Genomic DNA, 25016 nt, shown 5'->3' with positions numbered 1-25016 from the left:
GGCCCCTGGCCTCTTGCCATTTTTGTAATGTGGCCCACTGGTTCAGCTATTTGAATCCCACTTCATCATACAAGAGTTTCACACAAAAGTAGGGAAAATAGCAGATCTACTTTTCACTATTTTAAAATGTTTTAATGATCATAATAAAAAAAGGAACAGTTTTGGACATACACCTCTGGAAACCTCGTCTGAAGAGGTGAGTCTTCAGATTACGGCAGAAGATTGGGAGTGTGTCTGCAGTTCTAATTGCAATGGGGAGTTCATTCCATAGTTTGGGAGCCAGAAGGGAGAGTCTGAGTCTGGGACATGTGGAGCATTGTCCCGGATGTTTTAGCGAAGATTCTGACAGCTTCCCTGTGTTAGCTGATCTGAGAGAGCGGGAGGGAGTTGTGGGGTTGGATCAGGTTTTGAAGATACGGGGTTGCCATACCTTTGGTTGCTTTGTAGGCCAACGTCAGTGTTTTGTACTCTGTGCGGTCAGTAACTGGGAGCCAATGGAGGGAGCGGAGAAGAGGGGTGACATGTGAACATTTTGGATGGTTGAAGACCAAGCGTGCTGCTGTATTCTGGGTCATTTGGAGAGGCTTATGTGCACATGCCGGGAGGCCGGTAAGGAGAGAGTTACAATAGTCAAGTATAATAATGTTGTTTGTCTCTGCAGCATGTCCAGCTGTTGACCCAGGTCCAGCTGTTGACCCAACATGTGGAGAGTCTGCACCATGAGGCCAGTGTCACCAAACACTACCTGGTAGGTTATCACCGTAACGATCTCCTCTGTTACTATAGCAACATCGCACACACACACACACACACACACACACACACACACACACACACACACACACACACACACACACACACACACACACACACACACACACACACACACACACACACACACACACCACACACACAGTCCTCCCTTTGGGACAGGGCAGCAGAGTGGTGCTGTGTCTGTTTGGGTAGGGAGGTAGAGAAATGTCCTCCGCTGTTGTCTTCTACACACAGTCACATGAAGAAGAGACTCAGTGCAGAGGAGACATTACATTTCACCTCAGCTCACCTGTACTGTACAATAGATCCAACACATTTATACTGATGAAGTAATAAACGTCCAATCTATATTATTTTTTGTAAATTATGACGTATCTTTTAACTCTTTAACTGCCCGAGTAATAGTGTAATAGTGTCACGCCACTACCAGTGAAAACGAGCCATTTTACTAACCTTTGAAAGTCATGGATTTTTTTACGTGATCACCGTCCTCACGGGGATCGCTTCATTACACACACGGGGGTCTCGTCGAACCGGCGGGAAAAAAATGTCCGGGCGCGGTAATCGATTCAACAGTTATGGCCAGTTGAATGTGGGTTGTTTTCGCCCAAAACAACAGAAAGCAGAGAAAATTGTACTTTTATAAATCCTATAACACTACACAAATCCAGCTTCATTTTGTTGTGATCACATGATTTCTGGGTGTACTCTGCATCCCCGGCTAAATTGGTTAGTACAGCACCAAAACCATTTGAGCCACTTCAACCCTATTTTATACTTGTGACCTCGTAGATCGGCTAGTTTCAAATTATTTTTTAGACAATTTAGGAGACTTGTGTAACCCATTAAATTCCCTGCCACTGACGTAATAAACGTAATTATTCCCGTTTACCAATCCTGCCACCGACGTAAAAAACGTAATTTTAATTTTTTCAAAAAAAAACTTTTTTTTTTTTTTTTTTTTGTCCAAAGACCAAGGAGATATGATTTTTCGAAGGAAAAGACTCCCATCCACTTCCTTGTTAACTTAAAGCTTAAAAATTCTGTATCTCAGCTCCCGAGTACTTTTTTTTTTTTCAATGAAAATTCTCTGGCAGTGGGCAAACGCGGCCAGCAATAAGTCTGGCAGTGGATGAGTTAAGACCTGGAACGCATCTGTGTCACTTTAAATTTCTTTGGCTATTCAAAAATAGCAGATCTACAAGCTCATAGCGCGGCACCGAGTGCCGCGCTATGAGCTTGTAGATCTGCTATTTTTGAAAAATGTTGAAAAATGTTGAAAAATGTTTTTTTTTTCAAAAAACTGTTAGGATTTAGAAAACATTTTAAAGAATCGCCCGTGGGTTAACAACTCCTCTCCTTCCACCTCCTCTCCTCCACTCCCTCCTTGTCCCCCCCTCTCCTCTCTTCTCCGGTCGCAGGAGGAGCTGTGTCAGTATGCGAGGAAACGGGAGGAGGCGCAGCGCCCCCCCAGGCAGCCAGGATACCGCAGCAGCTTCAGGGCCTCCAACCTCCAGGGCGCGTTGGACCTCCTGCAGGAGGTGCAGCTAGACGAGGCCAAGGGGCGGACGACGGCCCCTCTGCCCGCTGCCACGCCCGTCGCCTGCAGGTGGCTCCCCAAGAAAAGGAGTAAGACCTTCATGACTGTGTGAATGTTGTCCTAGACCTAGAACTGTGTCATTTTTAGATTTGAGCTAAAAAGCATTATTTTACACTTTGGGCTATTCAAAAATAGCAGATATACAAGCTTGTAGATCTGCTATTTTTGAAAAATCGTGAAAATGTGTGCAAATCTTTGAATATATTATATTCTTAAAGGGAACATTTTTAACTAAAATCTTTGCTTCTGGGGGGTTCCTGGAACAAAATATTTTGATGGGGGTCCGCGGCCAAATACATATCATTTTGGGGGTCCTTGACATGAAAAAGTTTGAGAACCACTGATATAGAAACGTTTTTCAGAAAACTGTTGAGATTTAGGAGACATCGTAGAATCGGCTTCAGGTCTCAATGGGTTAACCATTATCTTATACTTTTTCTATTCAAAAATAGCAGGTATACAAGCTCATGTAGTGCCGCGCTGTGAGCTTGTAGATCTGCAAAAAAAAAAAAAAATCATGAAAATGTTTGCATATCTTTGAATGTATATATTTTTTAAAGCAAACATTTGTAACTCAAATCTTAGCTAGCTTCTGGGGATTCTACAAATGTCTTCTAAATCCTAACAGTTTTTTGAAAAAACTTATGTTGCTATAGTCAGTGGTTCTCAAACGTTTTCACGTCAAGGACCCCCAAAATGATATGTATTTGGCCGCGGACCCCCATCTCAAAATATGTTGTTCCAGGGACCTCCCAGAAGCAAAGATTTGAGTTAAAAATGTTCGCTTTAAAAAAAAATATATATTCAAAGATTGCTTCTCCATTTTTCACGATTTTTCAAAAATAGCAGATATACAAGCTCATAGCACGGCACAGAGTGCCGCGCTATGAGCTTGTTATACTTCTTTAATAGCCAAAGTATAAAAGAGTGGTTTAAGTGGTTACTGAGATTCGTTCCCGGTCTCAATGCGTTAACAGGTCTATGACAAGCGTACGGTGCAATATAATGAGGCTCTTACACCTGTGTGTTATCATTGCCCCAAGACAGACTTGAGTGAAGTTGTCACGTGACAAAAAAAACAGATCTACTAGCTAACAACGTATCATGATGCAACATGTTGTTAGCTTGTAGATCTATTCTTTTTGTCACGTGACGTCCTGTACACATTAGGCCACAGGCATTTCACACAATGTTACGCATGTTTTGGGACATGTGTTTTATGAACAAAATCAGTAGCCAAAAACAATGTATATGCAAAAAAAATCCAAAGGATTTGATTATTTCCAAACCTTTTCCAGAACTTGTTGTTTCTAATGTCTACATTTTTCATGACCGTGGGAACCCTGACGTAGGCTCTCTCTACCTTGTTGTACGATGGTGTCGTGCAGCGAAAATAGCCCGTCATTGTTGTAGGACTGACCGATTTGACTTAAAACAACAAAACAAATCCGCTTCTCGAGTAATGAATTAACCTACATGAGCAAGAATAAGTGGGTTATTGGTTCTAAATATCGGTTTAGACATATTTTTGGTGAACATCAACAATAAATGATAACCCACGCCACACACTGCCTCTTACAAGGTACACGTAGGATAATTTATTAAAAGCAACGTTTCGGTCACAAACGACCTGTTTCAGGATGTATTTTTGGAGAATTGCCCAGCCCTACATTGTTGTCTCTTTATCTGAACTCACTCACAGCGGAGGCATCGCACGTCTGCACAACAGTATGCTTATCCTCTTTCTGAAAACTGGAAAAAGTCTGATCTTTTGTTGAATAAAGTAGTGTTACATTTTTGTGCCATTAGCGAGGCCTGTTACATCTGAGTGAAACCCAGCTAGCCAATCAGAAGATGTTCACATGTTTGATTCTGATGTGTGTGGGTGTGTGTGTGTGTGTGTGTGTGTGTGTGTGTGTGTGTGTGTGTGCAGGTACTGCGTTCCCCCAGCTGCCTGCAGATACAGCTTGGCTGTTTGCCACCAGGCGTGTGTTCCTGTACCCAGAGCTCCTCCCCATACGCAACCTGGACCCCAGCCAGATGCCCCGATTGCCCAGGAAGATCTACTACACACCTGGAGAAGACTGGTACACACACACACACACACACACACACACACACACACACACACACACACACACACACACACACACACACACACAAACACACAGGCTTGTGTTATTATACTTGCACGCATAGTAATACAAACACACACACACACACACACACACACACACACACACACACACACACATACACACCTCCAGGTTGGCCAGGTGCTCCAACCATTGGTCGGGCGTCGTTTCTATATAGATATCTAGAGACGTCATGTGACCAGCTTGTGACATCAGCCATTTGTGACGTATCTACGACGAATGGCTCCAAATATGGGCAAGGTTTCTGCTGATCCGAGCCCATTTAACTTCCATTATAAAATTAAAAGTCGATCGGTTTTTCAGTTAAAGTATAAAACATGAAAAGAAATGATAGCGGAGGTACTTCTGTGGCCTACTGGCTAGCGTGCATGCAAAGTTTGCATTGATCGGTCCAGAGGCCTGTGAGATTAGCACCGGACTCACAGACAGACCCCATTCTAGACGGCTTCACTCCTGCAGAGCCATGCCGTAAAAACATCAAACCTCAATCAGACACATAACAAAATCCATAGTTTGACTGTGCAACTTCCAAGTAATGGCACGATTTTCTTTAAACTACAAAACGTATTTTCTAGTCTCATTGGCCGATCTGGCCGAAGCTTTGACGTTCCGACTTGTACACACCCTCTGCACCCCTCCCTTCCTTCCCATCATGCTCCTCTGTGCCTCTTGGTTCCCAGTCTGATCGCGTTGGGGCTGAAACACTTTGAGGACACGGTTCTGCCCGACGAGCAGCTCTGCACCTACCTCCTCCGCAAGAGCCACCAGATCAAGGACGTCCGCAAACGCATCGTAGAGATGTACGGCCCCAACGGACCGCCAGGCAACTCCATCAAGGTCTGTGTGGGCAGCTGCACAAACCCTCCTTAAGTCCATTTAGCCCGGGAACGCAGCTCTGTGTCATTTTAAGATTTCTTTGGCTATTCAAAAACAGCAGATATACAAGCTCATAGCGCGGCACCGAGTGCCGCGCTATGAGCTTGTAGATCTGCTATTTTTGAAGAATCGTGAAATGTTGTGCTTTTGGGGGGGGTCTGGGGGTCTCTGGAACAACATATTTTGAGATATTTTTGTTTTTTGATATTTTATATTTGTTTTCTTATTTTTGATATATATTCTTATTTTTACATTTCTATTTTTTATGTTTAATACATTGGCTGCCAAGAACGCAGATCTGCGTTCTTTCAAAAAAAACATTTTTCAAAATATATATATATATATATTTTTTTTTTATTTTTTTTTATTTGACCCAAAGACCAAGGAGATATGATTTTTCGAAGATCTAGACTCCCATCCACTTCCTTGTTAACTTAAAACTTAAAAATGCTGTATCTCTGAGTACTTTTATTTTTTCATTGAAAAAGTCTGGCAGTCTACTGTAGAAAATAAATAAATAATTCTGGCAGCCAATGTGTTAAAAGAAGGAATCGGCCTCAGGTCTTAATGGGTTAAATCCAGTGCCAATTTTGGCAGAACATTTTGATAGTAGTTTTAGTCATAGTCTTTTGAATAACATTCCATTTATTTTTTGTCATATTTTAGTCATGTGAAATGTCTATTTTTAGTTGACTAAATATAAGATTTTAGTCCACTAAATATACAGTTTATTTAGTCGACTAAGATTTGTGTTGGCGGGCCGTGATGGAAATGCCTGATTTACACTTAGCTTTGTGCTGAAAATAGCCGATCTAGAAGCTCACAATGCGTCGGCGATGCATTGTGAGCTTGTAGATGGGCAATTTTCGGAGCGTGACTTGTCTTAGTTCTACTGGATCTCTTCTCCACTAGTCCCTCCCTAACATTTTAGTCTAGTTTTTATTTGTTGGCGATATTGTCAATATAGCTAGTCATAGTTTTAATCATCATAGCTTAGTTTTTGTTTCGTCAGAGAAAAAAAGACATACTGTAGTTGACGAAATGATCGAATCTTTTTTGTGTGTGACACACTCATGCGATGGGAGTGTAAGTAAACCTTTAGTTTTTCATCTTATGATTTAACTCAGGGTTATTGAATAGAACCTAGACATTTCTTCTAAGGACACTTTTGTGCCTGTTTTAAGGGGAAATCTTAACATGCTTCATGCTGTTTAGAAGACATTATAATCAGGGGTGCACATAACTTTTTAGGTCTGGTACGCAGAAGAGCACCTGGACATGTGACTTGGTGCGCATGGCGCCCGTCCCGTTTTTTCCACGGGGGGGGGGGGGGGGGGGGGTCAGCCCGGACAGTTTTGTCAACGTGGGGTGGGGGGGCTGGTTCAGCACGGTGCCCACCGGACAGTTTTGTCAACGGGGGGGGGGAGAAAAAACGGACGCTCTGCTTCTACATTTCGCCGATTTTGGCCGTTTTTTTTCTCACGCTGTTAGATAAAGCCCCCAAGGTTGGTGCCCTGTGCTGCTGCGCTGATTTTATCCGCCAGATTGGGACGTTCACGGCATATTTTGCACCATTACGGTGCGTTCATCATCGGTGACGAGTGCCTCTAACAGCCGCTGCTGGCTGCGTGCACGCGAGGCAATGCGAGGCGACGCGAGTCATATCTCTACCCCTCCGCCTAATGGCTGTACATGGGGCCGACGGGTGCTTTAGAGTGATTGTGTGAGTGTGGCTTCAGGAAGTAAATTCCTAGCCTCGATCTCCAGGCTTTTATTTTTTAGTTTTGCTAAAAAATAAAAGCTTGGAAATTCCTGTCCCAGCTGTTGGTGCGCAAAAGCGCCTCGCGTCGCCTGATGTGGTGCGCATTTTTTATTTTGGGTGCGCATGCGCACCTGCGCACCAGTTATGTGCACCCCTGATTATAATGCATGGTGATTCCTCTTAAGTCCTGTCATTAATGGCAATACATCTGATAGTTGAAAAGAATAAAATAATAATAATAATACATTGACATTAAAGCTGCCGAAAAGGATTATACATTGAATACATTGATTAAGCAAGAGCAGCATTAGAATAATTTGTTTATTGATTAGTTCATTGTTGCGGGACCCGATATAATGTAATTAGAGTGAGTACAGCCTGGTGGACTTGAAGTCATTATGGACATAATGTAACAAGGTGGACACTGTAACAAGCAACACAATAATCCATCCATGTGTTCCCAGGTGTTCTGTGAGAGCAGAGTGCTTCCTGCTATGCCTGTGGCCTGCAGCGCAGCTGTGCAGGGAGAAGAGCGCCCTCCGGTGGACAGAGACACCTCTCTCCTGCCAAACTGGCTCAAGGTACTCGACACTCTCTGTGACACCCTCACATTGTACACAACGCAGACTGCTGCTCTCTGTGATTAATGTGCATTTGTCCCTGGTAGGTGAATAAATAAATTAATATTACCATAACATTCCTACATCCAGTAAACACTCACCGTGTGTTGTGAATCTGTGGAGAAAGGCTCTACAATGAACATGAACTGTGTAAGGAGTGAAAGGGGAACGTTTTATCCACATTTGATCCTACTGTACTGTATAGACCACCGAAGTCCTGACGTCACTCGTTCATCCCCAGGTTCGTAAAGTAATTTCGCTATGGAGAATAACATTGGGTCATCATAGAATCGTCTCATATAAGAATTGTGGTCCAAAAATAAACAAACTGTCTTGGCGATATTGTCAGGGAGGAGGTTCTGTATCGTTTATGATAGGCAGTCACTTATATTTGATACAGTCTGTTTCTGGCGAAAATGTAAGTAATTCGGCGGAAGTAACATTATCGTTTTCTCAACGTCAGTTGATGCTTCATATCCATAAGAGTCAAACCGCCGGGGTCACTTGTTTATTTTTGGAACACAGTTCTTATTTGACGCGATATTAAAGACGTCTATGGGATTCAGAATGGGGGTGGAAAACCGCGAACCAGGTAGATAAACCAAGGATGTGTAAATTACGTCAGACTTCGGTGGTCTATACTGTTGAAGTAATAGCTTGACGTTCTGGCGCCTCATTGGAAGGCTCTGGCCAGTTCATTTAGAAACCTTATCATGTACGTTTAGAAACGTCATCACGGTACTGACGCGGTGGAATTCCCTACTTTCTATTTCCGCACAGACGAATGAATAACCGCTTTGCAAGTACATCTTAGTACTTTATAATGGCATATGATTAAATACGTGTATTTTGTTTCACAACACAAATGTTTATGGTTGTAGTCATCGATGTAGTGTTTGTTGTGAACGGCCCTTTAGTGGTTCAGTGGTTGTCAACCTTTTCAGGCCACGACCCCCCCAAAAATAATCATATTTAACTCATTCAGTGCCAGGCTTTTTCAAGCTTGTTGATCCCTGTGCCAAGGAATAGGCTATTATTTTACCTTTTTCAATTGGTCACAGTGTGTTTGTCTTCAGTGTGATTGATCCCCTGATGGTTGCTAATCACTGAGTCACTTCAGGTGTGGTTTCACAAATTTCAACGAGGTCATTGTGACCTCGTTGACATTTGTTTTTGATGTTTGAAAAAAAAATAGCTCAAAATAGCTCATCTACAAGCTTGCGAGGCGTTGTGAGCTTGTGGATCGGCTATTTAAAAAATGTTTTGCCTCTTATATGAGAATTTGGCCAATGTAGTTTGTTGATTACTTTTGATGCAGTAATGGTCTTGTTTTCTTTTTTTCTGGCATTAAAAAATTGAAGGACTTTTAAGTCCACAGGTCTCATCTACAAGCCCATAGCACGGCACTCGGTGTCGCGCTATGAGCCTGTAGATCTGCTATTTTTTTTTTTTTTAACTGTTAGGATTTAGAAGAAAAAAAAAGTAAGAATCGCCTCAGGTCTTAATGGGTTAAGTAACCTCGCTGCTTTCTTGGTGTCCGTTCCAGAAAAGCCAAGCAGCGATCCACAAGGCCAGGCTGTCCTCCGGCAAGCAGCAGCCTCAGTACCCCCGCACCCTCCCCAAAAACTGCACCCTGCGCCTGCACCCGGCCCTGACCAAAAAGATGCTCCACCCACCACCCAGACCGCCCGGCGTCATCACCCTTTATCACAACAGCTCTCTGCATCTGCTAGCCAGCGCCGCCCCCGTCAGCCACACACAGGTAGGCCTGAACCAAGGGCCAAGGCTTGGATATTTACGATGAGGCCAACACGGAAGCTTATGAATGGCCAGAGTGGCGCTGTTTTACCCTGCGCCGACCTGCCGGTGTCAGAAAGAATTTATTTTAACGCAAGTGAATGGGTTTTTTGACAAACTTTAGACAAGACTTTCTTACCGTAATAAAAATTATCATACATTCTATATGCTTCCAGTCGCTAGTTTAAAGTCTCCTTTCAATCATCATGATATGCGTTTTGCTAAATTATGGTCCCATTTATTCTAAAATTGATGATAAAGTAGGCTATGCTATAGGAGGGGCGGGATGATTTGATTGACAAGTTACACAGCCAATAGCGTTCATTCCCCGCCCCCGCTCTTGATTGACAAGCTACCCAACCAATAATGGTCTGGTCGCATTCTGCAGGATATGACGCGATATGACGCGATATTGAAAGATGGCGGACCTACAGTCTTGGAACAATCGGCTTCATTTACGGTCTGTATAGTCTAGGGGCGTAACACCGTCCATTCTTTTTACAGTCTATGGCCTGAACGCAGTTATTTACATTTTGAGGCAATCGCAATTATTTTGCATACTCCTTTAGGATCATTTGCATTCATCTAAATGAGTTGTTCTCAAACTTTCTTCAGGCCGCTTCTGACAAGCACTTGGAATTGTCAGAGTTGAAGCATTACATTGTGTTTCACTCGGTTCCACAGTAGATCAGCTATTGAGTTATTAACTAGTCCAATTACATCATTAATCACAATTATTGATGTTATTATTATTAACAACATGCTCATGACGGTGACAGCCCTACACACAGGAAGTCCTCCTTCCCCAGGTGGCCGAAGCCCCGCCTGTCCAAGGTGTCATCCTATTGGCAGAGAGCGCTTGTACTCTGGTCCAACAACAGCCGTCGCCATTGGGTCAGGCGATGTTGGTGCCCGCCCGGGAGCCCTCTGTGTCATTGGCTGCCGCGTATCCGGCCTCCGGCCAGCACCGCTCCGTTAGAGGAAAGGCGGCCTCGTCTACCAGAGGGTCGCTGCATCCGCCCGAGTCCTCCCAGTCGTCCCCGGCTGGAGCTCCACCTGGTGGCTGGAGGACTGCGTGCAGAAAACAGGTAGGCCTGTCACAAGTATTACATAATAGCCTAATCGCAATTATTTGAGATAATCGCTTTTTTTTTTTTTTTTACGTTACCGTCATAATTATTACCATGTTGAAAATGTTTTATATATTTTCAAACATTTTCAAAACTAATGGAAATAGCAGATCTACTGAGCTTGTATATTGGCTATTTCCACTATTCCTGTTTTGTTTCTTTATAAAGATATTACATTATGTAAGTTACTTGTCATATGTGCCCTGCACAGTGTGCACCTTTTTTGTTTACGAAGCCTAAAAAGGCAAACAGAAATATAATTTTGATTCATAATGATCCATTGTTCAACGACAGAAACACATTTGCAATCGCCTTTCCCCTAAAATGACGTAATTCCAGGCCTATATCACACTTTTTTATGTTCCCTACTGTTTTGTATTATTATTTCAAAATATTTTCAAAACGAACCAAAAAAACATTTAAGACATTTTAGAAATTCAGAAAATAGTAGATCTACAAGCTCACAACGTGTCGCAATGTGACACGTTGTGAGCTTGCACAATCGGCTATTTTCACTTTTAAATAGGGTTTAATAGTTCATTCAAAATGAATTTTTGTGAGACAATCGCAATTATTTTGCATAATCATCAGTCATTTCTGCAGATATTTAATTTGTCCCATCTGCCCTTTTTGTTTACAAAGCCTAAAAGCCAAATGTAAATGTCATTTTTATTTATATGTTACGATGTTTAATGCCAAAAAAATCTATTTAACTCATTCATCACAATCATGTGTATGACAATTAATCATCAGCTACAATTTCATGACCGTGACAGCCCTATAGGCAGGCGAAAACCCCCTCCAACGTTGCTCCAGTCCGCCCTGCCTCTCAGCTGAAGCCAGATTCCTGTGATCCCCACGGCACGGTGAGACGTCGTCGCTCACCACCACCACCATCCCCCCGGACCACCAAGAAGGCCAGAGCCAGAGTTCACAGGGTGGACGAGGCCCGGGCGCTTTCCCGCGCCAGGCCCATCTTACCCGACCTGCCGGAGGAAGAGCTGGGCCCTCTCTCCGTCACGGCCCCGCTCCGCGCCTCCCATAATAACCCCTCGTTCCTCCCCCTCACGTCCCCCCTACCCCCTCCCACTGTGACCGTATCCACCGTCCCACTGACCACAGCACGCTGCACACTGCTCCCAAAGGTAGGACTGTCCCCAATCCTATATTCAAATCTTGCCCATGGGCCTCAGCCGTAACCATATATAGAATTCACTATGACTCGGACGTAACCATATATAGAATACACAAATACACATATATGGAGATCAGCCTGCACTGATGTCATACACAACATAAACCAAATTCACACATGATTTGATTTTCAACCTGGTCCTGCACTGATGTCGGACACAACAGAAGCCATGTGACAAATGCACGGAGATGTACAGTATGTAGATTTTCAACATGCACTGGTGTCAGACGCAACATAAACCATGTATTATTAGATGTGCCGTTTTTGATTCATTAAAAAAAGAGATAAACAACACTGATTTGCGCATGTGTCCCCTGGGTACCTCTGATACGCCATACAGTATACAGTATGGGCATATCAGTTGGATCGACAGTGCGACGTAGGTGTGCTAGTTAGTAATTATATGATCACCTGATTGCTACCCTTTGAGATAATGATAGTAATTATTTAGCATAATCGTCAGAATTGTCAAAAAATTGACCAAAGTGCTGTACATGGGGGGGGGGGGGGGGGGTAACAACAGAAACAGGCCTGTGCAACAACATTGTCATAGGACAAAAGCAAAAAATAAAATAAAACATATGAAACAGGTAAATGACAAAAAGTATAAACAACATCAAAAGCTAGAGAAAAGAAGTGAGTCTTGAGGCGGGATTTAAAAACCCCGATAGACTGGGCAGTAATAATGGGGAGGGGTAGGTCGTTCCAGAGGCATGGGGGGACCATTATAGATTGTTGACGGTCGTTATAGGCAACCAGGAATACATTTTTCATGATATGTTCCAATGTTCAGTGCCAAATACACAATTATATTGCAGTTATTTGTATGCCAGTTAATGGTCAACTAGAATGTGATGATAGGCTCTATTCACAGCAGCCATATTATGAAGACATTCACAGGTGTTGCCAATGATACTAATGAAGGCTCAGTTCCATTCTGGTCAAACAGTCAGGGTGCTGATATTGTGCATTGTTGGCTCACTGGAAACACTCTGCTAGACCAGTATGTCTAAAGTTGGGGTCTAGGGACCCTCATGGGCTTCCAAATGGCCCCTTACGGGTGTGTAACTCTGAGAGTGTACAAATGGACAGCTATGGGGGTCGTGGAAACCACTGTGCTACACTAAGGCCTAGGCTACACGTATATGGATCTTTTACTAAACGGATATTTTAGTCCTCCGTTTTTAAAAAGAATCCCTGGCCACACGACAAAGATTTAAAATAATCCCTGTCCACACGTAGACGCAGAAACGCATTGATCAGCGGCAAGTTTCAAGTTCAGATTTTATATTTACATTTATTTTATATATGAGGGGCCAAATACAAATACATTTTAATCACATGTTAAGGCCCAATACTGCAATAGCTGCATTATTTTAATAGCATACGTGAACAGCATACGTGAACATAAACGAAAACAACATTATTAGGGCGCAGCTGCAGCGCAAACAGTAGCCATGGTTCACATGACGCTTTATACAAGCGTCATGGTGCCGAGTCCCTGGTTTATAGTGGTGTTCGTTTTTTTTTTTTACATTGCCAACTCTCACATGTACATAAACGTTCAGATTTCAAATATAAAGTGCTTACCCCCGAGCCACGGATGTTACAAGGCGATCCGGACCGCGATAAGTACCCGTATCTCCCGTATTGTTCAATAAAAAGCATTTTGTTGGTAATGTATCAGAGTGCAATACATCTCCCAACCATTAGTGTCGCATGGTTGAAAGCATCGGAGACAATTTGGAGAAAATGGCCGGCGATCGGATTAAAATGTTTTTTATTGAACAATACGGGAGATACGGGTACTTATCGCGATCGCGGGTAAGCACTTTATATTTGACATCTGAACGTTTATGTACATGTGAGAGTTGACAATGTAAAAACAAATCGAACACCACTATAAAGCATGGACTCTCGGCACCATGACTGTCATGGTATGCCAGTCATGTTTCAGGGCTGAGTTTTACTTCATCAATTCATTCCATGGGCGGTCGTCCCAAAACTCCCCGAGTCCCCGACCCACGCACCTTTGGAGCGGGCCACCCGCGGCCGCTCCATGGTCGCTGGATTTTGACCCGGGGCGATTGTGTTTTAGGACCACAGACCCCACATTCAACCTGTGTGCGCGCCGTGTGCTCTACTCGGCGCAGAGAAAGAGGGTTTTCGTCACACAGTGAATGAGCTACTTTTCCCACCACTGTCTTATTATTAATTATGACATTATTTTGCCATAAATGAGCGTGCCTTGTTTCATAGACTGTAAGTGTTGCTCTCTCTCTCTCTCTCTCTCTCTCTCTCTCTCTCTCTCTCTCTCTCTCTCTCTCTCTCTCTCTCTCTCTCTCTCTCTCTCTCTCTCTCTTCATTTATTATTATAATGACCATGAGCGGTCCGGTGTGTATTATTATATTATTTATTTATTGTTATAATGACCATGTGCGAATGCGCGATGACGTCATCGTTTCTCAAAATCTCCGGATTACATGTCCACACAGATCCACTGAAATGCATGTTTTGGAAAACCTTCACTTATTTATCCGTTTACAAAAATATCCGACTTTTAGCGGCCAAAAACACCGTTTACGTGTGGCTGAAAGGCCCAAACGCACACAAAAATGTGAGTTTAGAAAAAGATCCATGTACGTGTAGCCTAGGTCTAAATGGAACAGAGCCTTCATTAGTATCATTAGTAACACCTGTGAAGGAAGTGATAATATGGCTGCTGTGCATAGAGCCTATTGTGACGACCCCTTCCTACCCACAGGCTCCCCAGTCCAGTTGGACTCCAGCAGGACCAGTGTGTGGTTCACTGAACCAGACCAGTGACTACGTTGTGGTCCGGCTCAAAGACTCTCAGCTGCTGTGGCTGAGGGTTCAGAACCAGACCCCAGACCTCCCTCCTGCTCCTCCTCCTCTGACTCCTCAGCACTCCCAGAGCACCTCCTCCCAGAGTCCCTCCTCCCAGAGCACCTCCGTGTACTCTGACGCCCACATCACCAGGTAAGGGTGCTGCGATGAACCAGTTTGACTAGTGGTTCTCAAACGTTTTCATGTCAAGGACCCCCAAATTAATTTGTATTTGGCTGCAGACCCCCATCTGAAAACTCTTTCTGCTGGGGACCCCCAGAAGAAAATAATTGTATTTAACAAGTTTGTAAATTATAAAAAAAAAAAAATCACATTTTTGAATAGCCGTAGTATAAAATGGGGATAAAGTCGGTAAAGTGATTGTGATGCTATATAAACTATTAACTTGCTGCGGACCCCCTGGAACGCCTTCAAGGACCCCTGGGGAACCCGTACCCTACTTTGAGAACCACTGGTATAGTTTATTTGAAAACACAGCTAAAACCAATTAAGGATGAGACACAATATGGATGTTTAACCACTTTTTGCGCCTTCATTTCTAATTATCATATACAATATATACCTGCTGCTATGTTCACGCACCTTACGTCTAACCTCATGTACACGCTGTATCAGATGGATATGCTTTGTGTACACTATATATAGTCCATGAGCCAGAGCCCCAAAATTGAGCAATGATTATCGAAAGAGTGGGCAAAACCACACCTATATTAAATTGTTCATAGGGTCAATACGAGTAAATAAATATATGATAACCTTTCCACAGGAGTAGCTTTTTCATGGTTATCACACATTTTGTTATTTTCCCCATACGTACATGACAGGTGAAAAAATAACAAAATTTAAAAAAGAGTTATCATAATGACACTTCCTGAGTTGATTACTTACATGAAGACAATGATTTATCGTATTACAAGTTTTCTGAAATTGTATATTTAAATATGCAAATTAGGCATTAGGAAAATATGGCCAAGTTTGCATAACTTTCCAGAATCAACATTAGAACATTGGACAAAGCCACAGTCAACATACTTATTTCATTTGTTATTTCATTGTCTTCATGTAAGTAATCAACTCAGGAAGTTTCATTATGATAACTCTTTTTTACATTTTGTCATTGTTTCACCTGTCATGTACGTATGGGGAAAATAACAAAATGTGTGATAACCATGAAAAAGCTACTCCTGTGGAGAGGTTATAATATATTTATTTACTCGTATTGACCCTATGAACAATTTAATATAGGTTTGGTTTTGCCCACTCTTTCGATAATGAAATCTTGTCTGGCTCATAGACTAATGGTGGTATATATGGTTTATATATGTAGATATCTTACATTTAAAAAAAAAATCCTTTCTCCTTGCTCCCCGTCCCACCTCCTCTTTTTTTTCTTTTCTCTCTCCTTCTGGAAAACAAAAATGATGAGGAAGCTTGCACCTGTAAAACATGTGTCGTGACAATAAAACTGATTCTGATTTTATACTTTTCCAAAGTTTTCCAATAGGCTCTACTATTCACAGCAGCCATATTGTGAAGACATCCACAGGTGTTACCAATGATACTAATGAAGGCTCTGTTCCATTCTGGTCAAACAGAGTCAGGGTGCTGATATTGTGCATGTTGGCCCACTGGAAACACTCTGCTACACCAGTGGGTCTACAGGGACCCTCATGGGCTTCCAAATGGCCCCTTACAGTGTGTGTAACTCTGAGAGTGTACAAATGGAACCAAATGGACCCTTACGGGTCCATTTGGTTCCATTTGTACACTCTCAGAGTTGTGGGGGTTGTGGGAACCACTGTGTTAGACTAAATGGAACAGAGCCTTCATTAGTATCATTGGTAACACCTGTGAAGGAAGTGATAACACGGCTGCTGTGCATAGAGCCTATAACGGTTGCATCCTCCTTATCCCCAGGGCCAGCTTTGAAGAACAGCTCCACAGGCTGGTGGAAGGGCTGAGAGAGGAGCCAGACGGGCTGGAGGAGAGAGAGACAGGAGAGGAGAAGGTGACCGAGGAGAGGGAGAGACGAGAGGAAGAGATATCAGAAGAGAGAGAGGGAGGAGAGGGGGCGATAACAGAGGGGAGAGGAGAGGAGGAGAGAGGGAGAGGAGAGGGGGAGGTAACAGAGGCGAGAGGAGAGGAGGAGAGAGAGAGAGGAGAGGGGGAGGAAGGTGGAGGCACAGGGAGTAGCGCCTCAGAAAGTGCCTCATGCTGCACTCCTCCTCTCCCCACCCTAGAGGAGGAGGAGGGGGAGATAGATGGAAGAGGAGAGGAGAGGAGGAGCAAGGAGGAGGCATTGAAACCGGAGGGAGGAGTGGAGACGATGGAGGACGACAGCTTGGAGTCGGCGCTGAGCTCTGTGTCCTCCTCCTCCTACCTGGACGAGGAGGACGAGGAGGAGGTCCGGGACTCCGTCACCTCCTCCTACCTGGACGAGGAGGAGGTCCGGGACTCCGTCACCTCCTCCTACCTGGACGAGGAGGATGTCCAGGACTCTTTCACCTCCTCCTCCGACGGCGAAGACAAAGTGACGGAAAACGAGGGGGAGGAGACTGAGGAGGGGGGCGGGGGAGAGGAGGAGTCGGGAGGAGACAGAGAGGGAGAGCATGGGGGAGGAGAGGAGAGGGGGGAGGGAGGAGAGGAGTCGAGTGGACAGAGAGACGGAGATGCGGGAGGGGGAGGAGAAGGGGGGAGAGGAGGAGGGGAGGAAGGAGACAGAGACGACGGTCAGAGCGGAGGAGAGAGGGACGAGGACAAAGACGGAGACGGGGAGGAGGAGGAGGAGGACTTTGACGACCTGACGCAGGACGAAGACGAGGAGGAAGTGATGTCGTCGGCGTCCGAGGAGTCGGTGCTGTCCGTTCCCGAGTTACAGGTATGGAGTTGATTAACCCTTTGAGACCGGGAAAGAATCTGTGTCAATTTTAGATTTTTTTTGGCTATTCAAAAATAGCAGATCTACGTGCCGCGCTATGAGCTTGAAGATCTGCTATTTTTTTTAAATTGTGAAAATGTGTGCAAATCTATAGAATATACATGTTTTTTAAAGTGAACATTTTGAACTCAAATCTTTGCTTCTGGGGGATTCTACAAATGTCTTCCAAATCAGTTTTATAAAAAACATATGTTGCTATAATATCAGTGGTGTTCAAACGTTTTCATGTCAAGGACCCCCAATTTGGCCCCGGACCCCCATCTCAAAACATTTAGTTCCAGGGACCCTCATGAAGCAAAGATTTGAGTTACAAATGTTCCCTTTAAAAAAGATAAATATCCAGATATTCGCACAAATGTTCACGATTTTTCAAAAAAATAGCAGATCCAGTGACAGTGCAGATACTAGTGTTGTTGCTGCTCTTACCACCATTATGATTGTAATTATTATTGGTTGTGGTACTCATAATTTAGCCCTGGGATTGTTGTCTCCGCCAGGCCGAAGGCATGGCGAGAGAGTATGTTTTACCCTCCGTCCGTCCGTCCGTGTGTGTGTCCGTCCGTCCGTGTGTCCCTCCTGTCTGTGTGTTAGCAGCTAATCTCCGGCACCGTTGGCCCGTTCGCTCCGAAACTTTGCACACACACTCCCTGGATGCCAATTCAGAACCTCTGCCCCAATGTTTTCACATGGGCCTGTTATAGCGCCACCAGGAGGCCGATTTGTGCATTTTTACATTACTCCTACAGATTTTATCCAAACGTCATGCAAATCGGTACACAGTATCTCTATAGTCATGTGATCAACAAGGATCTGTCCGATTTACCATATTCCATCCTCATTGCCTATGGTTGGCTTCCAAAGTTTGCAGGATTGGTCCGTTTTGAGCAAAAAGCCTCAAACTATGCACGCAGCTTGCGATTTCCGTGAAATTTCACACGCACATTCCCACTAGGCCGAGGTAGAAATGCCACCCTTTTCACATTGGCCCGTTATAGCGCCACCAGCAGGTCTAGTTTAGCAAAACACATTTTTGGAACAAAATGCCTCAAATAATGAATGCAGTGTCTGATTGCCGTGAAAGACCTAAGAATAAATGGCACCCTTTTCAAATTGGCCTATTATAGCGCCACCAGGAGGCCAGAATAACGTACCTGACCTGGCGGAGACCTGTGCTTCGAGGAGCACTTTTTCTAGTTTTGTTTTTTTTGGTTTTCTGACCTCAGTTACACCCAAAAGAACTGAACATTCAGTGGATTGTCTGTGCTTTGGGGTTTTCGGAATAATTAGGCTCAGAAAAGTGCTTTGATGTCAAAGTCCATTAATCCCGCCCCCTCCCCGCAGAGTAGAGGCGATGATTGACTGGCAAAATCCCTCAACAGCGACAACCGCAGCCAAATAGGTTTTCTTTTCATTGCAGCTGAAAAGGCTTCAGAACACTGAGAGAAAAACCTGCCATGGCTCACTGGAGGGGATTTTTCAGTTAAAACCTTTTAATACACGTTTGAAGGACCATGATAAAGACTTAATTGTTTCGTAAAACCAACATGTCATGAAACCTTTAAAACCTGTGTTGAGGGTCACACAAGGAAATAATGCACTCTTTAAAGTTGAAACTAAATAAGTTGAGAACCAACCATTTATTTGGTTGTTACAGACTGTATACTTTTCAAGCACACTGTAACTTAGTGTGCTTGAAAAGTATGCATCTTCAAGGGGGCACGGTGGCGCAGTCGGTAGTGCTGTCGCCTCACAGCTAGAAGTTCCTGGGTTCGATTCCCGCAGGGGACTCTGTGGGCGCTGAGGGCGTGTCTTCTCCTCCGCGTCATCAGCGCCCATACCCTATAGGTGGGGTTGGCGAATGGGCCTTTCTGTGTGGAGTTGATGGAGGGGAAAGGAACTGGTTGTAATAACGTGTTCCTTCCACGCGCTACGTCCAAGCAGGGAATCTCCCCTGTCAGGTGACAAGAAGGTCAGTTGGCTCTCATGCATTGAAGGAGGCATGAGCTCGGCCCTGGCCTCCCTAGGTTGGCAGAGGGAAGGTAGTGCCCAGAATTACATAAACAATTGGCACTGGGTGTAAAAAATAGGGTTACAAAATTGTGGGATAAAAATTTAGGATAAAAAAAAAAGAAAAGTATGCATCTTCAACAGCTAGTGATGGCCAACCGTTAACCGGTAATCGTTAAGAAATTGGTAACCGGTTAATACTAACGGTTAATGGTTAACCGTAAAAAGGATGGAGCAATGATGCACTTCCAACACCCAAGTCCACTGTGTGGACACACTTGTGTATTTTCAGGCAATTTAACCAACTGAAACTCTTGTTACACTGTTTACAGTAGAAAGGTTTTTCTCCAGTGTGAATACGCTGGTGTCTCTTCAGGTCATCTAACAAACTGAAACTCTTGACACACTGTTTACAATAGAAAGGTTTTTCTCCCGTGTGGACAATCTGGTGTCTCTTCAAGTTAGAATTGTGACTGAAACTCTTGTGACACTGTTTACAGTGGAAATGTTTTTCTCCAGTATGGATACGCTGGTGTCTCTTCAGGTTACCTAAGTGACCAAAACTCTTGTCACAACGTTTACAATAGAAAGGTTTTTCTCCAATGTGGACACGCTGGTGACTTTTCAGTTGATCTAACCGACTGAAACTCTTGTTACACTGTTTACAGTAGAAATGTTTTTCTCCAGTATGGATACGCTGGTGTGTCTTCAGGTTACCTAAGTCACCAAAACTCTTGTCACACTCTTTACAATAGAAAGGTTTTTCTCCAGTGTGAATACGCTGGTGTCTCCGTAGGTTACCTGACTCACTGAAACTCTTGACACACAGTTTACAGTGGAAGGGTTTTTCTCCAGTGTGGACACACTGGTGTGTCCGTAGGCTACCTGACTCACTGAAACTCTTGTCACATTTTTTACAATAGAAAGGTTTTTCTCCAGTGTGAATACGCTGGTGTCTCCGTAGGCTACCTGACTCAGTGAAACTCTTGACACACTGTTTACAGTGGAAAGGTTTTTCTCCAGTGTGGACACGCTGGTGTGTCTTCAGGTGACACAACCGACTGAAACTCTTGTCACACTGTTTACAGATGTGAGTATTCTTTCCTGTGTCAGTCAGATGACGTCTTTTTACTTCCGATTGCGTTAAGGTCTTGGTAGGCTGTTGACTACTGTAAGGTCTTTCTTCTTCTGAGTTTCCCTGCTGCTGGCTCGTTGTCGGGAACAGTGGGTTCATCGTCAAAGATGCATGGGCTGTAATGGTCCAAGAATGTAATTAATGATCTGTGACCTTACGATCCAGGACTGATTACAGGGCAATTACCAGCTGAATGTGAAGTGCATGGTTCTCTGCTAATAGTTCCTCTTGTTCTTCCTCGATGTCTCTCTCCATGTGCGTCCTTCACACCGTGCAGTCTGGTTTTAAGCAGAGCTGATTCAAAGCTCATGTTGTCACTATGATGTCAGCCATGCCCAAATATGGAGTTCCATGTCATTTACTGAGATGATAATAATAATAACTAGAAAAAGTGCTCCTCGGAGCACAAGTCTCCGCCAGCAGACTTGTGTTGGGAATGTTGGGAATGTTCTAATTCTTATGTTCTAATTCTTACAAAAAATAGAACATGTTACTGTGTCATAGTAACATGACACAAGTGTCCTATCCGTCTGTATAACTGTCCTATCCATCCTGTCTGTATAAGTGTCCTATCCGTGTCCTATCCGTCCTGTCTGTATAAGTGTCCTATCCGTCCTGTCTGTATAAGTGTCCTATCCGTCCTGTCTATGTAAGTGTCCTATCCGTCCTGTCTGTGTAAGTGTCCTATCGGTCCTGTCTGTGTAAGTGTCCTATCCAATTGTTACAGTATCCGCCATTTCTCAGCCATTTAGTGATTATTCCTGTCTTACCTCACTTTGAAAGAGGCAAAGACTCTTTCAAAGTGACACATGTATTTATAGCCCGTTATATGTCACTAGCCAATCAGATCACACTATTTCACCGTATTGTCAAGTGTCACGTGAGGCTCGACCAATGTTTGCTTGGCTGACGGAAAGTGAAAACAAACTCTCCTGGCGGAGACAACTAGAAAATGTGCTCCTCGGAGCACAAGTCTCCGCCAGCAGCACCGTGCTATCAACTGTCATCAACTGTGATATCAGTTTGTACTGGAATGTACTGTTCTTGATTAATCCTGTCTAAGCTATTTATATTACGTATTGTGATGACACCAGTGTGTCTACATAATGTATTGCTCCGCCATTTCTCACACACACACACACACACACACACACACACACACACACACACACACACGCACCTCTGCAGTGCTCTAAAAACCCTCTCCAAAAGCCCTTGAATATGATGGAATATGATTATGGTAAGCTCACATTTCATATCACACACACCATGCCTGCAACTTTCACTAGCCAAGTGACAGGGGTTGGTGCGGGCCGGACAGTTGCCCCTCGCGGGCCGCACATGGCCCGCGGGCCGCCTATTGGGGAACCCTGATCTATATTATTAGTCAAATTAAGCTGGGTGCACGCTAGAGGATTTTCAAATCTTCACCAATTTAAAAAACGTGGCAGACCACAGTCATAACGGCAGATTTAGCCCCTGGTTTTCCGCTTATAAATCGTAATCGACCGGGAACGTATCTGTGTCATTTTAAGATTGCTTAGGCTATTAAAAACTTTGGCTATTGAACAAAACATTTTTGAGATGGGGGTCCACGGCCAAATTCATATCTAAAAATGTTTTCCAAATCCTAACAGTATGTTGCTATATCAGCGGTGCTCCAACCTTTCCACGTCAAGGACCCCCAAAATGATATGTATTTGGCCGCGGACCCCCGTTTCAAAATATGTTGTTCCAAATATGTTGGACCCCCAGAAGCACAGATTGGAGTTAAAAATGCTTTAAAACATATATATATATATATATATATATATATATATATATATATATATATATATATATATATATATATATATATATATATATACTAGGGCTGTCAAACGATTACAAATTGTAATCAGATTAATCACAGCTTAAAAATGTATTAATCATGATTAATCACCATTCGAACTATGTCCAAAATATGCCATTTTTTTCTGTATATTGTTGTGGGAATGGAAAGATAAATGAAATAAGGCTGATATATCCATATAACATACAGTATGTATGCATGTTTATTATAACAAAACAAACAAATCCATCAATACAGCATGGAATTGTGGACAAAATCGTATTCAACGATAACAAAAAAAACGTCTCGGAGTTCCTTTTGTTCTACGTGCAGCTCCGCTGTGTTAGCCGGGCTGTGCTTGAAATGGCCCACAATTTTGCAACACTTGGCCAACGCACCGACAAATCCGCTGTCAGAGAGACTCGCAGTGATGCTTCTCTGTAAGATGTGAGCAATACAGGGCATGTGCTCGTACGGCATAATACGAGCCGCAGCAGTCATATTGCGCGCACTGTCAGTCCCTACGGTTGTAACTTTCCCTTCAATGTCCCACTTGCGCGCAACATTTTCGAACTGTTCTGCACACGCCTCCGCAAAGTGACGTTCTTCTGTTTTCATTACAGTCAGTGCAAATGATTTAAATTCCCATGTCTCAGTGATTTGATTTGCAGTTACTCCCAGGTAACTAGTGTTACTCACTGACGTCCAGTGGTCTCCTGTCAGGGCGACATAATCCGCTTGAGCTAAAGCCTCTTTTTTTCCCTCCTTTTCAGTGTCATAGAGTGTGTGGATAGGCTCTATGCACAGCAGCCATATTATCACTTACTTCACAGGTGTTACCAATGATACTAATGAAGGCTCTGTTCCATTTAGTGTAGCACAGTGGTTTCCACGACCCCCATAACTCTTGAGAGTGTACACACCCGTAAGGGGACATTTGGAGGCCCATGAGGGTCCCTGGACCCCGACTTTAGACCCACTGGTGTAACAGAGTGTTTCCAGTGAGCCAACATGTACAATATCAGCACTCTGACTCTGTTTGACCAGAATGGAACAGAGCTTTCATTAGTATCATTGGCAACACCTCTGAATGGAACAGAGCCTTCATTAGTATCATTGGCAACACCTCTGAATGTCTTCACAATATGGCTGCTGTGCATAGAGCCTATGCTGGTCATTATTGTGCCTCTTGATGGTGGCTTGTAGGACGTGTTGAGGGACGCAACTTTCAAAACATCGGCAAAGTCCTTGTCTTCAACGATGCTAATCGGTCTACAGTCCTTTGCAACCCATTTGGCAATCGTGTTGGTTAATTTATCCAAGGTGGACTTGCTTACTGGCCTGCGTTCATTCAGGGTGGTCTGACGCGAGCCAGGTGTTGCACTGGAAGCCCCAACAGACGCATGCTTAGCGTTGAGATGGTACTTTAAACTTGAACTGCTGCGGTGGAACTGAAACTCCTTCTTGCAGCGCGTGCAAATAAGTATTTGCTTATGTATTGTTCGATCTATGTTCTTTTTGTATCCAGAGGGCCAACCTGTCCTTGCTCCATGTTTGTTTACATTTCATTCATCCCGCCCCGCTGGAACACTAGAGCGAGTGAGCGGGTGCGGAGCAATTTATAATAATTACCGCCGTTAACGCGATCATTTTGACAGCATTAATATATACATATGTGACCATTTTTGACTGGAGGACAGTCATCTCGCTGGTGCCCATTGTTCAGGAAAGGAGAAAAACTTTTTTTTTTCAACATTTTTTTTTTTTTACACAAAATGAGTTTATAGCCCAGTTAGACTCTTCACATACCAGAGTAAAAAAAAATAGCAGATCTCCGCTCATAACGCGGCACCGAGTGCCGCGCTATGAGCTTGTAGATCTGCTATTTTTTTGGATAGCCAAATAAATCTTAAGTGACAACAGATTTTTGAACGGGTTAAATATAAAGCCAAGTTGAACCCCGGCACGTCCTCTCTTCTCTTCCAGGAAACCATGAAGAAACTGACGTGGCTGGCCTCGGAAGGCCGGCTCTGCGGCGACGGAGACTCCGAGGAGGACCGCGACTCCCCCGCCGACTCCCCCGCCTCCCCCGCCTCCCCGAATTCCCAGGAGGATAACTCCGAGGAGGAGGTGAAGGAGGGGGAGGAGGAGGAGGAGCTGGAGGCGGCCTGCGAGGGGAGAGGCGGCGGCAAGGAGGCCACGGAGGAGGAGGAGGAGGTGGCGTCCGGAGAGGGCACGCCCAGGGGGTCCGGCAAGGGTCCCGGACGAGGCAGGGGTCAGTTTTTATACACCCGTTTTTTTTTTTTAGAGGTTGGATTTAAATATC

The 25016-nt window shown here is 43.9% G+C and overlaps 1 protein-coding gene across 1 annotated transcript in view; it reads left to right on the top strand.

Annotated features, from left to right (window-relative positions):
• Positions 1 to 25016, top strand: part of gon4lb (gon-4 like b) — a 65691-nt gene that overhangs the window by 26763 nt on the left and 13912 nt on the right. The window contains exons 16-27 of the mRNA XM_084052444.1: positions 662 to 748; positions 2196 to 2403; positions 4308 to 4461; positions 5211 to 5367; positions 7633 to 7749; positions 9335 to 9550; positions 10365 to 10673; positions 11492 to 11860; positions 14676 to 14911; positions 16697 to 17360; positions 17460 to 17657; positions 24677 to 24965. Of these exons, the coding sequence (XP_083908570.1) occupies positions 662 to 748; positions 2196 to 2403; positions 4308 to 4461; positions 5211 to 5367; positions 7633 to 7749; positions 9335 to 9550; positions 10365 to 10673; positions 11492 to 11860; positions 14676 to 14911; positions 16697 to 17360; positions 17460 to 17657; positions 24677 to 24965 (3004 nt within the window). The remainder of the gene's footprint in view (positions 1 to 661; positions 749 to 2195; positions 2404 to 4307; positions 4462 to 5210; positions 5368 to 7632; positions 7750 to 9334; positions 9551 to 10364; positions 10674 to 11491; positions 11861 to 14675; positions 14912 to 16696; positions 17361 to 17459; positions 17658 to 24676; positions 24966 to 25016) is intronic.

Source organism: Gymnoscopelus microlampas, assembly GCF_963454915.1.
Source record: "Gymnoscopelus microlampas genome assembly, chromosome: 3".
NCBI classification, from domain to species: domain Eukaryota; kingdom Metazoa; phylum Chordata; class Actinopteri; order Myctophiformes; family Myctophidae; genus Gymnoscopelus; species Gymnoscopelus microlampas.
Note: the sequence above shows the minus strand (reverse complement) of the source record. Positions and strands in the feature narration are given on the sequence as shown.